Source organism: Macrosteles quadrilineatus, unplaced genomic scaffold (assembly GCF_028750875.1).
Source record: "Macrosteles quadrilineatus isolate MER2022 unplaced genomic scaffold, UCM_ALF_1.0 Scaffold_6__1_contigs__length_79288215, whole genome shotgun sequence".
Taxonomy (NCBI): Eukaryota; Metazoa; Arthropoda; class Insecta; order Hemiptera; family Cicadellidae; genus Macrosteles; species Macrosteles quadrilineatus.
Genome location: NW_026542599.1, coordinates 71,871,598 through 71,888,716, shown reverse-complemented (window position 1 = coordinate 71,888,716; position 17,119 = coordinate 71,871,598). Strand labels below are relative to the sequence as shown.

The 17,119-nt window shown below is 32.5% G+C and overlaps 1 protein-coding gene across 1 annotated transcript in view; it reads right to left on the bottom strand.

Moving 5' to 3' along the window:
* Nucleotides 1-1,733: 1,733 nt before the first annotated feature.
* Nucleotides 1,734-17,119, bottom strand: part of LOC128996344 (uncharacterized) — a 29,979-nt gene continuing 14,593 nt past the window's right edge. Inside the window, exons 4-5 of the mRNA XM_054421612.1 lie at nt 2,890-2,911; nt 1,734-2,244 (exon numbers count right to left, since the gene is read on the bottom strand). Of these exons, the coding sequence (XP_054277587.1) occupies nt 1,781-2,244; nt 2,890-2,911 (486 nt within the window). The 3' untranslated portion in view covers nt 1,734-1,780. The remainder of the gene's footprint in view (nt 2,245-2,889; nt 2,912-17,119) is intronic.

Below are 17,119 nucleotides of genomic sequence, written 5' to 3'. Positions count from 1 at the left end.
TGAAAGTAAACATCTGCTTTTGAATTATATTTATTTGTAAACATTGTAGATAAAAAATTATGACATTGGCCCATTTAAAACCCTCTGGGGCAGAGCCCTTTTGACGGATCTGCACCAAACTTCCCTCGAACCATCCTTGAAAGATTCTTAATAATGTCTGAAAGTTTCATTACAATCTGTCGAGCGGTTTCGGAGTCCATAACGTATATACACACACACATACATACATACATACATAGTTCCTCTTTTATAGATATAGATTCAGAACAGCTGGTTTACACATCATAACAGCTGGCTTACATAGACTTTTTCAAGAGCTGCAGACAAATACATAACCTACTTAGGAAAATTCTCACAGTTTTGATGTGAAAATTCACCTTTTAAGCAAATGTCGCGTCCCGCGTGGCCACCATCCAATTATAAACTATACCGTATTCATTATAAATCCAACTATTTTACAGTATAGTAGCAACTTTTTCCATATGAAATGCCCTTGATTAACTCAATAACCCCTTTATTCAACCAAAGTAACAAAAACAGATTTGCATTGGTCATGTCAAACAAAATTCATCGTTACGTCTAAAAATTTAAATAAAACCATTGTTCTTAAATCTAACAAGATTAATGAATCACAAGCCTTCTCAATCTTAACTAAACCCATCAACGACACATTCACGGACACTGTAGCAACTCTTGACCAGGAGTATTTTTTTACTTGCCTTTTGAAGCGGACCAAGTCCGGCTCCAGCTGAAGGTAGGGAGGAAGTAGATTGAAAAGTTTAATGCCGTTGTAATTGAAGTGTCTCTTAAAAAATTACGTTGAGTGAGATGGTAATTTAAGATGTGAATTGTTACGTGGTGAATATGAATGAGTATGTGAAGTTTGATATTGGTGAAGGTTCTTCTAGATGAGAATCAATTTTTCCAAAATGTATATTGAGGGAAATGTTAAAATTTGTGGTGAAGAAAAGTACTGTCTGCAAGATGTTCTTCTATTCAAACCAAAGATTATCCTAACTGCCTTCTTCTGAAGCCGGAAGAGGATGAAAGACATTTTCCCACTCTCGCACCCCCACACCGGCACTGCGTATATCAGGTGTGGAAAATTACTCCGTTATATGCTGTAATTAAAACATCACATTTTGCCAACTTAGAAAGTTGGCAGAGTAGAAAGATTCCTGGAGAAATCCCTCTACACACAGTGTCAATATGGGCATGAAAACACAGGTTTCTGTCGAGCACCAATCCCAAGAACTTGACATGATCTTAACATCATTCAAAAGGAAATAGTTCTTATTTTTTCAGCTGAACTTATTGAAAAATTTACAAATTCAGTTTTTTTTTTATTTAAACTCAGTAACACTTTTACAGTGCAGTGAGCTGCGTTGTTTAGATACGGTTGGAAGTTGTGTTTAGTTTAGGAACTTATGCAAAAATAAGAAAAAAATCTATCTGACGTCTTTCTTTGATAGTTTGCTAAATGTTTTTATGTTATCTTGTTTGTTATTATCATAACCTAAACTAAGTAGAACTTACGTAACTTAACCACCGCAGCGAAGTGTTATAAAAATCATACAATCGATATTTATGGCATGTGAAAAGTATATCTGAGTCGATATAATATCGAACTAATATTTTATCCATTAATAGTTTCTCTTTGGAATCTGCAACCAATTATGCTAGGGTTTAAATAAGCTAATAATATGTCAACATGTTTTTATTTAGTTGATTAATCTTTTTCATCAGATGAGTCTATCCGAGAAACCCAGTAAATCTTGTACTAAGGCACTCTTGTATCTTGCACTTCCAAGGCTGCGTCACTAGTCCAATCATCTGGACAATTGACTCTACCAGGAGCGTACCGAGTAATAACAACATCTTCGTTAATACCATTAATAAAATAATTAATGTCCATTTTAAAGCAGTTTCCATCTCTTTTTTTAAACACAAGTGTAAATATTTTTATATAATCTTTGTAAGTCTTTATTTTCCTTCTGTTGATGTATATTCCTTCAACTCCGCTCGTACAAGTGTCAAGGGATAACTTTTCCAATATTATATCTTCATCATACATTATAAATCCTACTGCTATTGTAGAATCTTCGGCCGGGATCTTGTTGTATTGTTGGCACTTGAGCTTGAGGTTTTGATCAGTTTTGAAATCGGTGAAGACAGGGTCTCCAACGGGATCACCATATAGGTGATATTCTATGACTTCATATTGGCGCGATGGTAATAACTCCACTATAAAATACGGCAAATTTATTTTAATAAATTGAATAAAAATATCTTTTAAAGTGTATTTTAAACGTTCCCAATTATGATAACAGATCTATAGAACCCAGAAGTTTACAAGAAATATATTAAATCTGAGAAATAAAGAGAACAATTTCTCAATTATATCCTTACAACAATTGTAGATGATAAATCTAGTTTGACTAAAGGTTGTTATATATTTTGTGTGAAGTTCCAGTCCAGGGCTCTGAAATCCTACTGGACTGAGGCTTTTCCAGGACTAAGTCCTATTCAGTCAGGGAAAGGATTGCGGCCACGGCAGCTACGTGTAAATAATGAAAAAGTGTAATAACAAATTGCAATTCTGCCGCAGCCGCTGATTAGGGGAAGGTAGGTTGGGTGTTGTTTTTGAGACAGCATGGTTGTGTGAGTGGTTCGAGGTTTGCCGGGTGTTTTGTTGTGGTTGGGTTTAGTGGTGTGTGTTTATTTATTAATTATGATTGGGGGAGGGGGTAGCTGGATTTATTACTATTGATACCATTCTAACTTACAAAAGACAGAGTGATACAATACATAAATAAACAAGTAGACCGTAAACGTTATATTTGACTTCTTGCCCAAAATAGTGTTATAATTCTAATCGTAAATACTTACCACTTTCTTTATATGCTTTTATCTGAAAAAAAAAATGAAATGACAATTTTTGGTAGGCTGCTGTAATATATTATATGAATAAATATGTCTAAACATGATAAATTATAGGAAGTTGCCCAAAGATAAGTATTGTAAACGTAGATTATTAGACCTATCCTTTGTAAAGAGGGTTGTTCGATAGTGATATTTGCGACTCTGGGCCCATTAATAGATTGTTTGACTAAGCCAACGAATCTCGTTGACATTTATGTTAAATAACTTCTTGATTAGCATTGAATGTGTTAAATTTACGGAAAATAAATAACAGAAACGTCTTATAACACTTAAAACAAATATTTACTCTTATACAGTTACGCACAAGACGGTAAATATACGGTAAATATAACCACTTACCATCTTGTTTGTAAATTTACCGTCTTGTGAGTAACAGTATAATAGTAAATACAGGGTGTTCATTTGAAAACCTTCCATATCTGTTGTGTGCAAAGGTAAGGCTTTTAACACTTGTTTGTTCTCATTTCCCCCTAATTTTTACATGCCAAATCCAATAAAATTATTTTCATATTTTTTAAATGCCCCAAAAGGGCCCAATTTGGGAAGTAGGGGTGCTTTTTGAGAAATTTTCAAATGTAAACATGGGTTGTGTGATACATCAATTTAAAGGTCTGATGATCCAAATCATTTTGGTGCAAAAATACCCCTCAAATTGAGTCCTTTTGGGGCATTTTTGAAAATTGAAAATAACTTTATTGGATTTGGCATGTTCCAAATTATGGGGTAATGAGAACAAACAAGTGTAAAAAACCTTTACCTTTGCACACAACATACATGGAAAGTTTTCAGATGAACACCCTGTATATGTTTTAAGTGTTATAAGACGTTTCTTTTATTTACTTTCCGTACATTTATATTGCATTTTTTAGTTATTATAGAAGACATCCCATCTATATGGATTAGCTGTCGCCAATTTTTTACTAAAAAAGAATGTAGTTGTGTAAGCCAGTCACAGATTGCGCTAGTAGTAGTGGAGAACTACCGGTTTAACAGCACTTGGGGCGTTTTTTCCCATAAGAATAACATGGGGATCATTTTTTGGCCACCAAAACCAAAAATCCTGATCTTTGCCTAAATATCCCTATATAATTGTCAAACCTTATTTCTTACTTATTCCCTATAAATATATTCGATATTAAGCTAAAAAAGCTATTTCTTACATTTATTTACCCTTACAAGTGTACATTTAGAGTAGATACAATAGGACAATATGACCTCACTTTAGGCACGTTTTCCCCATAAGAATAACATGGTGAGCTTTTTTTGACCACTTTTTTAAAAATCCAGCTCTCGGCCAATACAAGCCTATATTAATGTTCAATACCATTGTATAACACTATTAAAATTTCAAATCCACATCCATTCACAAGTATATTCTCAAAATCATCAACTTGACAGTGCGAGGTTTGTACGCGAACTCGTGCGCGCTCCCGGCTCATGGCATGCTCCCTTGGACATCCTTATTGGAAATCCACGAGTTCTGGCTACTTGGGAACCCAAGCCATTTGACATACAATAAATCACCCTTCCTCCTAATTACCTTCTCTACTAAATACATGTCTTTATACTTGGTCTTTAACAACTCCTCTGTATAGAAGCCTCCCCTGATTATATTACCATTTTCATCTTTCAAGATATAAGTCACAGGCTTTGTATTTTTAACTTCTGCTATTGTAAATAGCTCACCTGTCCAATTTGGAGTATATCCTTTACTAAAAACATGTTTATACTTGGAAATCCTCACACTATCACCCACCTTATATCTTGGCTTTTTAACTTGCACTACTTTAGAAGTCAACCTCTCATGCACATATTTACTATTCTTAATATTCACTTGGTTAGGCTTCATACCTATAGATCTATGCACCTTATTATTATATTTTCGAATTAACTTTGGAAGTAAATCCAACCATTTATAACTACCTTGAGCACTAAATTCCCTATATAACCAATTCTTTAAAGTTCTCTGAAACCTCTCCACAATTGCAGCCTTAGTTGTAGAAAATGTGTGATAGTGATTAATATTTAAGTTTTTCATTAGTTTGCTAAAATGTTTATTAAAAAATTCTTTTCCATTGTCAGATTGAATGTTTTTAACCCCCTTTGGTAGAATGGTTTTAATGGCTTCTGTAACCACTAACCCTGTCTTATTCTTTAGTGGAGCAGCATAAGCTTTTTTAGAAAATGTATCTATTAAAGTTAAAATATATTTATTGCCAGAATTTTCTCTAGCATAGTTTTGCATATCAATTAAATCTATTTGTATGGTTTCGTTTATACCCAATACTTTAAAAGACCTTCTAATGAAATTCTTTCTTGCAGGCTTATGAAGTTCGTATGCAATTTCATTCATTTTTTATAACATCATCCTTTCCTGTAACTCTAAATACATCACCATTAGCCCCAATCAATAGATTATCTTCCATTCTTTTAAATACATAGTTTTCTGGTATATATGGTCTATTATCTATATACTTAAATCCACTTAAGGATGTGGGGTCAGCAACTAATAAATCAGGATTGTATTCCATCAAATTAAAATTTTTCTCTCCATATACAAATTTTGATCCATCATAACGCATAGCTTGTGACATTAGACAAATATCATCCAAATGTTTCCCCTCTGGTAGATTTCTTATAAATTGTTTTTTGGCATCCCAACAATATAGTTTTTTATCAAAAGTTATAGTCTGTTCTTTTGTAACACAGTCAGTGTCATCAATGGCAGGTTTAACATGTACTAACCTTTTATTATTAAAACTCCAATAGCCTGCTTCCATTTTTGGAACTTGTGAAACATTCACAGCATCTTTACTATCTGTACCTTCCATCAAATTGCTAAGTTTCTGTTTCTTAGCATTCCAAATACTATTCTCTGATTCTAAAAATTCATAATTATTATTGTCTTGTACAAATTTACCATCTTCTTTTCGTATTAAAGTCTGTTGTAAAGTGGGCACATCATCTAAACTTTCACCCTTTTCTACATTAGTAATTTTCCGTTTCTTAGCATTCCAAACACCATTTTCTGATTCTAAAAATTCATAATTATTATTGTCTTGTACAAATGTACCACCATCTTTACGTATTAAAGTCTGTTGTAAAGTGGGCACATCATCTAAACTTTCACCTTTTTCCACATTAGTAATTTTCTGTTTTTTAGCATTCCAATTTTTATTCTTGGATTCTAAAAACTCATATTTAGTTTTACCTTGTAAGAAGACATCACCTTTTCTAGTTAATGTCTGTCCCAAAGTTGATACATCATCTACAAACTCCCCATCTTTAACATTACCAATTTTACGGTTTAAACCATTCCAACTATCGTCTTGTAAATTTAAAGTAGGTTCACTACTAGCCCTGGGTTCTGCAGGCTTATTATATGGATTATATAAACGATAAAATTTATCTATAAACATATTTTTATTTAATAAATAATTCCACTTTCTCTCAATTCCTCAATAATGGAATCTATTTCATTATCCACTCCTGAGTTACCGGCTTGGCGACTTAGCCAAAGAAGTCTTAACCTATCTACAAGCTCATTAGGATCATCCCAATAAATATAGTCTATTTTCTTACCAGTCACTTGTCTCAAACCTTCACCAACAGATTTAAAAAGAGGTTTAATTATATTAAGATATTTAGTATGTCTATTACTTGAAATTGGTGCACCATCTTTGTAACTCTTTAAATGTCCATTTGTAGCTTCCAAAATTTCTTTATAATTTTGCAAATCAGCCGGAGTATAATCCTCAGGTTCTTTTAAAGTTAACAATTGCCACAAACCTTTTGTCCCCTTGTAGGTTTTATTTGCAATTGTAACATCATCATTGGCAATATCAACTTCCTTATTTCCAATAAAAAATTTATTTGCTTCTCGTCTAATACCATATGTAGTGTCTGTCATACTACTTTTACTGAGGTAATTTCCTAAATAGTCTGATGCTAAAAGACCAAAATCTAATTTCTGTGGAGTAGATTGTTGTAATGGTTGTAATCTTGGTATTATTGGTATTCTAGATGGAGTCATTGGGAGAATCTCCATTCGAGGCCTCTCTGTTTTGGCGATTTTTTTTAATTCTTGTAATGGCTCTATTAAAGGTTGGAATGTTTGGAACCTCTCTTCAGCCTCTAGAAACTTGCCACGTTTTAAAGCTCTATATTTCTCTCGTATTTGATTTGCAGAGTCAACCAATTCTTGTTGAATGTTTTTCATCTTTTATTTACATTTTATTTATCTCATTTGACAAAGGATTGTACTCAAACACTTTATCATGTATTATCAAACAATATGCAGATGTATTTGCTGGCACATTTTCTGCAGTTTCAATCTCTAATTTAATATCAACAATTCCTTCCTTCACTGTTTCGTTCTGTCTAGAACAGTCTATTACAATTAGTGGATATTTCTTCATAAACTCAGCCCTACTAATCATAGGATCTGGGATAGTATTATAGTAAGTCTCTCTAAACCTCATAAACATCTCATAAGCTTTAGAGACATCTCCATTTTCAAAGTCGAGATTTAAATCACTATAAGGATAATATTCAGAGTTTAGAAATACTTTGAGATTTTTTAACTTACAGTGATCAAATTCATCAGTTCTTTTTCGTGCACTATTATCCCTAGCTGTTTGGAAACCAAATATAATATACCTAGGCTTCTCCAAACTTGAAGATGTCTTTACTGACCATGTATGTCTTGTAGTATTGGGATATGATGGAAGTTCATGCAACTCTAAGCTTCTAAATGCAATTTGCAAATTTTTATTTTGCAGTAACATCTTTTGTAATTGTAACTTCTCCCCATCTGATGGTATTACATGTGGCATCACCCATTGAATTGAGTTAAGTGTAATTTTAGGAATCACATCAGCAGTGCCACTGGCTGGAGCACTAGTGGTTGTTAATATACAATTCAAATCATTTTTGGATCTTTTTAACACCAATTCTTGTTTGACATTTACTAATACCTTATTAAAATCCTCAAATACACCCATTAACAGTTCTAATGGCAAACAAGTACTAAACTTGCCACTTTTATGGAACTCTTTTAAATTCGTGTCAGAATCAAATGCCACATTTGACAATTTAGTAGTTTTATTGTAAGAGCTCAATATTTTCATAAGACTAGAAATTCCTGGGTTTCTTACAATGTCTATTTCTTTACCTGCGACTTCATATCTAATTTCATCAAATAAGAATGCAAATGCATTATTTATAAAATGACCTTTATCATGATTTTCAATTTCTCCCTTAATATACAGATAACTCCTACACGGGAGAGTTAGCAAATCTTGATTATTAATACATATTCGAATTTCATCAGAATTATTTATTGCCAAAGTGTTGTGGGGAACATAGGAGTGATTTGTAATTTTAACCACACTATCGTCGAATTGGGATTTCCCTGTAACGTCTAGAAAATCTTCCATTTTTATTAATAGAAAATTTTAACTTTAGTCCTATTGATCGTAGGAACCTAGCATTTTGTACACTTATAGATAAATTCTTATAAATTCTCATATCTTTTTTATATGACAAGTAATTGTAGTTTCTTCTCCATTAAAGTCAATTGCCTTGTCATGCTGATCGGCAAATGTAATACTGACAACATCTAAACTTCTCTTATTTACAGGAAAATATATAATATTTCTTGGAACTTCAATAATTTTGTAGCCAGGAGGAGCTTCTGGATAAAAGCTATGTATGGTGTGTGATTTGTTTCCGTTTAAATAGGACCCGTTTGCAATATTACATTTTACTCTAATCACATTTACATTATTAATGTTTATTTTATTTGTAGATTCAAACTGAACACCAGGAGTAGAAACACCTTTAAATCCCAATAAAACAGACCCTAAACATGGTTTTGTAAAATCAAACACGTGGCTAGAAAGTAATGTCGCTTTCATAGTTTTATTATTAGCTGTAAGGAAAAAGTCTGGGATTTGCTTTTGAATTTCCTTTGCAAGCTCAACCACCTCATATGTTCCTTCAGAAATTTCTATTGTAACTGGAGCTTTGTGGTCATAATAGAAAACATCATCACCTTCTTCAATGGTTAATTTGTTGCCTTTAAGTTGATTTAATTTTGGAATAAGCCCTTTGAATAAAAGTTTGACTTTAGTATTAATTAATGCTTCTCCATTCTTATGTATTATAACTTTAAGTTTACCATCTAATAACTGGTTTAAATCATCAACTAAGATCTCTCCCTTTGGTAATGTTTTTTTCTCTACTTTGTAATATGTTAAAGTATTAAGTGGTTTTTTTACATTAAATATAGAATTATAACTTTGAAAATCTACTAATCCAATTACATAATCATCATTTAATTCTATGGGAGGAAAGAACACTGACTTTAGCTCTGGCTCTGTACCCGAAAATGTTATAGTAAATGAATCCATTTTTATAAACAAAAATTTTTTATGAATGATAAACATAAAATTCCACAAATAGAACTATTTAAATCTTGTATTTGATCGGTTGTATAGAATATTTTATGTCCCTCAAAATATTTAATTACTTCTTTTGGAGGTTGGATTCCAAATGGGTCAAAATAAATTACAATATCTTTATTTTTACGATATGCTGTCCAATGTGTGCCAGATGAACTGTCTAAATTAACTATTCCGCACTCTTTTACTTTTGGTGTTAGATTTTTTAGCTCGTTTTTTAGGTACACCCCCCGGAAGTGAGGCACGTCTTTTGCGGCCTCTAACAGCTGGTAGTTGTCCATCTTTTTTATTAAATTTTAATCCCATTCCCATTTTTGCTTTTGCCTTCATCAAATTTGTCACCGCATAAGCTGCAGCTCTTTCAGCAAGATTTGCGTCATTTGCCGTTACTCTAGTCCAAGCTAAGTCTGCTAATCTCATGTCTGCTTTGTTCCGAGCAGCGGTATCGGGATTATTCATGTAGAATATGTCATGCTCTTTACAATAAGAGTCTAGCTTATTTTTTGGAGGTACATTTTTGGCTAAATTTTGACGTATATTTGTTCCAGGTCCACAGTACCGATATGATGGTATGTGAAGTGGAAATGGAAGATTATTTATAAGAGTATTCAATAACCCTCGACCCCTGTAAGGCTTTAAGAATAAACCTTTGCCCTTTTTACATGTTTTCTTATTATTTTTCACCATTTTTATTATATAAAAAATGTCTTTTATTCAACAAAAACATAAATTTAAAATAGTACATACTAAGGAAAATATACCAAAGAAGTTGGGTCTATTTCCTACCAATATTCGATGTGTTATTTGTGGTCCAAGTGGAAGTGGGAAGACGGTTGTAATTTACAATTTAATTGTGAAAAAGGAAGGATTAAAATTTACAAACTTATATTTAATATCTAAATCTTTAGAACAAGAAAAATATAAAAAAATAATTGAAATATTTAGTTTGTGTGATGAAGTGAAATTACACACGTTTACTGACTGTGAAATCACACCAAATGATGTAAAATCACAGTCAGTTGTTGTATTTGATGACATAAATAGTCAAAATATTACACAATTTTTTTCAATGGGTCGACATAAAAATATTAACTGTTTTTACTTGTGTCAATCTTACAGCAAAGTACATAAACATTTACGTGATAATGTAAATTTCCTAATATTATTTAAACAAGATGATTTAAATTTAAAACATGTATATAACAATCATGTTGGTAATGACTTTTCATTTAACCAATTTAGAAATCTCTGTCATCAATGTTGGGATAAAACTAAATATGGCTTTTTTGTAATAGACAAAGAAAGGTCAAAGAATAATGGCAAATATAGATTTATGTTTGATCAATTTTATAATGACCAAGCGCAAGAGTATTGATGCCATCTTCCAGAATAAACCTCTTGTCATCGTCAAACGATAGTAATTTCTTATTCATAGTTAAGGTTTGAAGATGATGATTTGTAGATTTAATTCTTGTCACATTCTCATAATAATCTTGCCCAGTTGCAAGACAGTTTAAATAATGTTGATGTCTGAGGAGATGTTTAACTGTAGCACCATCAGCTCCTTTAGCTTTTTTGACCTCTAAAGCTTGCTTGTCTTCTTCATATAACCATTTTAGAGGAATATAAGAATATAACTTTGGTCTTAAACCACAATATTCATACATAATATGACCATCTAATTCGTCTTTAAACTTGCCAGTGACTTTTTTATTTTTATCAGAGTATAAGAAATGGTCTTTACTATATCCAGAGGTATCAAAAAAGTGCAAGTCACATTCTATTTCCTTGTAAAAGTCCTCTGTAACTATAGAATACATTAAAGAATCTGTATCTGTCATAAGAAATCTTTTGTTCTTAAATTTTGACATATAATTATAGTGGAAATCATACATTATTACTTTACTGATATCTAAAATGGTCATTCCTAAATATATCGGCTTATTAAACTTTACAACTAATTTATTTAAATGTATAGCATGTAAATTGTTATCGAACTTTTTGCTACAGTCGAACCTTGGATTAGTGACATATTTAGTTAATAGTGACTCATCCTTGAGATATATATCACGAAACTTGCGTTGGTTCATAATTGTTCGACCAAAGAGACTATTATTTAACAATTTGTAAAAGTCTTTTTCAAAATCATTTTTAGCACATTTGCGTTTTTCAATATTAAAATTAATATAGGGCGCAAGCCATTTAGACTGTCTAAATTTTAAAATTCTATGGTATTTTGTAACAATCAAACCCAATTCTTCATATTTTTGTAATGCTTTATAATGTAAAATATATTTAGTTTTGTCATTTAAATTAGGTATTAATTTGCCATTCATTTTCTCAGGTGCTAATGGATAGTCATTATGTAAATCATGTAAGCTTTTATCATATTTTAAATCAACTTCTAAAATGTATCCAAACTCATCATTTTGATTGTTTTTGTATATTTTGTAGTCTATCTCATTCGTCCAACGAAATCCATCCACGGGTAGTGTCTCACACATAGCTGTGGAGTATAGCGAGTTACAATCTAAATATACTAAATACACACTCTCTTGTTTGGGGTCATAATGTTCACCCATATATCTATTATTGGCTTTAGCGTAACGTGTGGAAATCATACTGACTCCTCCTCTGATTGCACTTTCTATGAACAAATGCATGTCAATATCTTGAAATAATTGTAATTTTATGCCAGTCATTCTAAGACAGGCTTCCCATGTTAGTCCTGGAAGTGAATACATGTGTACGGGGTCAAGTTTGTAATCCTTTAAACACAGGTCTCTAAATGTCTCAAACACATCAGCCAGTAGCAATACATCTGTTTTAAGATATAAATCATGATATTCTTGTAAATTATGTATATTAAAATGGGTCCAGATATGTTTTGCATGTTCATATTCGATGGGAGAGATATGTTCTTTAGTTAAAGTACTGTAAAATTTTTCAATTGGAGGTAGAGACTCTGCAAACTTATCTGGTCCTGTCATATATTCATAGGGAAATACACCTTTGCGTTGTAGTAGTGGATTGTCTATAAATCTAAATGTATTTAAATTGGAAGCTAATTTGTATAATGGAAGGGACAGAAAGTTATAGGAATCTAAAAATACTAAATCATCAACAGAGAATGAAATGTACTTTTCCATATCTTTGGCTATGCAATTTAATTTACGATTATATTTTCCCAAGTGTTGCATTATTAAATGTCCATCGTAATTTTTCAAGTTATGGAAGAATACTGGTATTTTCTTTGTTACTTTATAGTTTAAATTACAATCATTGTGGGCAGCTCCACGGTATTGGCCATTTGAATGACAATGTTCTCGTACCCTATCAAAATATAGAGGCTTTTCACAAATATGACAATGTGTTGAGTTTTGGAAAGATGCCTCTTGCTCAGGAGTCATTACAAGGGGAATATATATCGCCATTTGACTTTTAATGAAGTCATAAGTCTCAAATAACCTTTTGAAAAACACGTCCATAACATTTTCGCCACTATATAACTCTTCAGAAATAATCTTAGAATCTTTTACTACAACAAATGCAAAACCCGATGGAATATGCTTGTTTGAGTTTATAAAGCACTCAAAATCAGCATAAATTACAAATGGGGCTTTAAGTTGATATTTATAATTTTTAAATTGTAATGTATCTTGTTTAGACATTTCCACTCGTTGGGCATCAAAGTTTTTACAATATGTTGCATGACGTTCTAATATATCATTAGTGTAAAAATGTTGTAAACACAACTTACAAAAATACTTCTTATGGTCATCTTTTGTAGAGTGGAACATTAACTTATCAAAATCACGAATTAAACAGTAATGTAATTTACGACCTTCTTGTAATAATAATAAATCTATATGAATATTACTATTTAGTTTAGTTGTTCTTAATGGATATATAAATTTATCATATTCAACCCCAAATACATTAACACTTATGTTATTTTGTATTTCAAATTTATCTATATCAGATATTTTCACAGGATACTTTATGTTTGTCATATTCAACTGACTTTCATAGGGTACATAATTAGAGACTCTATTAGCACTTTCATTAGAGTTCCTTGGATATAAAGCTGCTAAAATTGACCAAAGGAAGCATTTATTATCAGAATTTTTTATATTTAAAACTGCATGTTTTGATTGAATACTTTTTGGTGTGGGGATATATGACTTTGGAGTTAAAGGCTTATACTTATAAACATGCAACTGCCAATATTTAGTATGGTCATATATCCATCCACTGCCTTGGGCTTGATATTTATGAATCGACGCATCAATCTTTAAAAGTGCATTTTCAATTTGAGGCTTTAAATCTCTCTTCTCAATAGTTAAGGTAGTAAGGCTTCTAAAATCTGCAATACATTCTTTTTCATTAACTAATTTTCCATTTTGATCCATTGAATATTTTATAAATTTGATTCTCCTAACTAAAGTCCATTTTATTGGCAGAGGATAAGACTTCAGAGTACTTTCAAGGTCAACTCTAATCGATTCACCAACAAATTTTATCATTGTGTATGGACAATTGTTACAAGAATTGACATGTCTTTTAAAATGTCCAACAACATTTCTTTTACAAAAATTACAACTTTTGTGTCTTTGTAATATATGAGATTTTAAAGCCACGTTATTATCACAGATTAAATTGCAAACTTTGCACAGTTTCACCTTCATTTGATGAATTACCTTGTAGTGGCGAATCAGGTTACTTTTGGTGGAGAGCGACACGGAGCAGTGTTGACAGGTGGGCCTCATGGTCCAGAATGAAATATCACCCGGATGTCACTTCTATTTATAGACTTTTCGAAAATTTCAAAATTTTTGAAATTTTCAAAATTTTTAACTAGAAATTAAAGATTTTTAACAATTTAACTAGAAATTACTTCAACAGGAGGTCACCCACCCAGGACTTAATCAAGAGCTACCACTAGAGACGAGAAGACCAACCATGGGTCAGGAGCGAGAGCCCGGAGCATGCCCGCGCCGTGAGCCGGGAGCGCGCCCGAGTTCGCGTACAAACCTCGCACTGTCAAGTTGATGATTTTGAGAATATACTTGTGAATGGATGTGGATTTGAAATTTTAATAGTGTTATACAATGGTATTGAACATTAATATAGGCTTGTATTGGCCGAGAGCTGGATTTTTAAAAAAGTGGTCAAAAAAAGCTCACCATGTTATTCTTATGGGGAAAACGTGCCTAAAGTGAGGTCATATTGTCCTATTGTATCTACTCTAAATGTACACTTGTAAGGGTAAATAAATGTAAGAAATAGCTTTTTTAGCTTAATATCGAATATATTTATAGGGAATAAGTAAGAAATAAGGTTTGACAATTATATAGGGATATTTAGGCAAAGATCAGGATTTTTGGTTTTGGTGGCCAAAAAATGATCCCCATGTTATTCTTATGGGAAAAAACGCCCCAAGTGCTGTTAAACCGGTAGTTCTCCACTACTGCTAGTGTCTAAAACTCTATTTTGTGCCTTATTTTTTGTTACCGACATAGTTGCTGGGTCACAACAGTTGCTATAGCTCATAATAAGTCATTCCATCAGTTTGACTTGGTAAAAACCATCATGTAATCGGCAGAAATCAGTAATTCAGATTAGCGCAATCTGTAGGTGGCTCACATCAACTAAGACAAATTTTATTAAAAACCTAACTACAACTTTAACATGGGGATGGAATGTAACCATTAGCGCACAGGTCGTTTTCTAAGCGGCCGAAGTATAGTATTAATAGTCAAAGGTTATTATATTTGACATTTAACAGCTGGAGTAGTGCGCGGCTTTGCCAGTTTGGAGATTGCTGGCTATACATGGCTACAAAGCACTGGCTTGGCTATAACGCGCTTACTGAATAGAAACGAGAGTACAAACAGTTAACAAATGACTAAATAAATTAATGCCGACTGTATTTTTTTAAGGAAGAGTTTTAATAAATGAGAAATTCCATGTATAAACATGTTATAATGTTTTTGAGTGTATAAAGCCTATGGGTTTTTACCGTATCATATGCAAATACTGTTGCTTTGAAGAGGACATCGGAAACTCATTGGCCACTCCCAATTGACCTGTACAGTGTCAGGATAACAAGACAAACTTACACCAACAGCTATGGTTACCGATTATATATGTAACTATTAATCACATAATATAGTGGATACATCACTATGACGCTTCCCTATAACTGCCACAAACTACTTTAACTTCTTACTCGCTCAGAAGTCCCATTTTTTTTTATCATTTTGGTTGACTGGCTTTTGTACGCTGCTATGCACTTTACAATTTAGAGAGATATCTTAACCAGCCGTCTTGTCACAATTGAACTACTGGTTTATGACCAACTCAAGACCCGGATTAGTGTAGTTCCAATTGTCGCAATTGAACTACTGGTTTATGACCAACCCAAGACCCGGATTAGTGTAGTTCCAATCGCCGCAATTGAACTACTGGTTTATGGCGAACTCGAGACCCGGATTAGTGTAGTTCCAATTGTCGCAATTGAACTGGTTTATGGCCAACTCGAGACTCGGGTTAGTTTGCTGTAGTTCCAATTGTCGCAATTGAACTACTGGTTTATGACCAACCCGAGCCCCGGATTAGTGTAGGTCAAATTTTCGCAATTGAACTACATCCTCTTTTACATATTCTGTAAAGAAAAAAATAAACGTTCTTTACTTACTTATTACTTCAAAATATACTCTTTACATTAATTGATCATTCCATCACTAAAATCGCCTCACACCTTTATGTAATGCAATTTGGCTATTCCATATAGGTGTGAGTACATCAAAAAGTTGCCCCCTGGTGGGGTTTCAATGAATTTAATTTAGTTGATCAGACAACTGAGGACCAATCACAGAGCCGGCAGTGGAAGTAAGGTGTTGTATTGAGCCCTGATAATTGTGTATCCCAGAAGTCCGATTTATGGACCGTTGAGAGGTCTGATATGTCCTCCTGAAAGTGCTTTCAATAATCTTAAACGTAACACTTCTTAAGATGCAATAAAAAGTATATCAAATACTCTGAATGCAAAATTACACTCTTTGTTGAAACTTTGTTAAAACATTGGTTTTGACTCTGAAATATTGAAACGATTATGCAAAATATTGATGAACCAATATATAATAAATTTTGTGTCAATTGACTACTTAATGATATTGTACTTTATTGCAATTGTCCGGTTAAGCCGATTACCTTGAAAAGATTAACACAGGAGAATTAATAAAATTGATGAAAGAATAAGCTTTGTGTATTATCACTATAAATAATACAAATATTACAAATAATCAGTATTAATATTCAAGTTTCTGCTAAAATTAATAATATTCAAGTTTCAGCTATAATTAATAATATTCCAGTTTCTACTAATTACACTTCAATTTAATGTGAGAGAGTATTGATTGTGGTCTTTTTGACTTTCTTTCCTGAAATATTGACAGCAGAGCCTCGGGAACCTAGGTTTAATTTATTCAATCTGTTTTAGGCTATTAGGCTTCCCAAAGTATGGTATTTACTTACAACTGGCCAGTTGATCTTATGTGCAAAGGGGCTATTCGTATATCTGTGTACAGCACACTTTGTTGCTCAGTAGCAAACTGGACCAAAACGACTACTGAGTCGTTTGTTTAATTTAAGTTAAAAATATGATTTTTATGGCGTTAATGGAAGCCTACCTTGTAGCCTGTATTGAC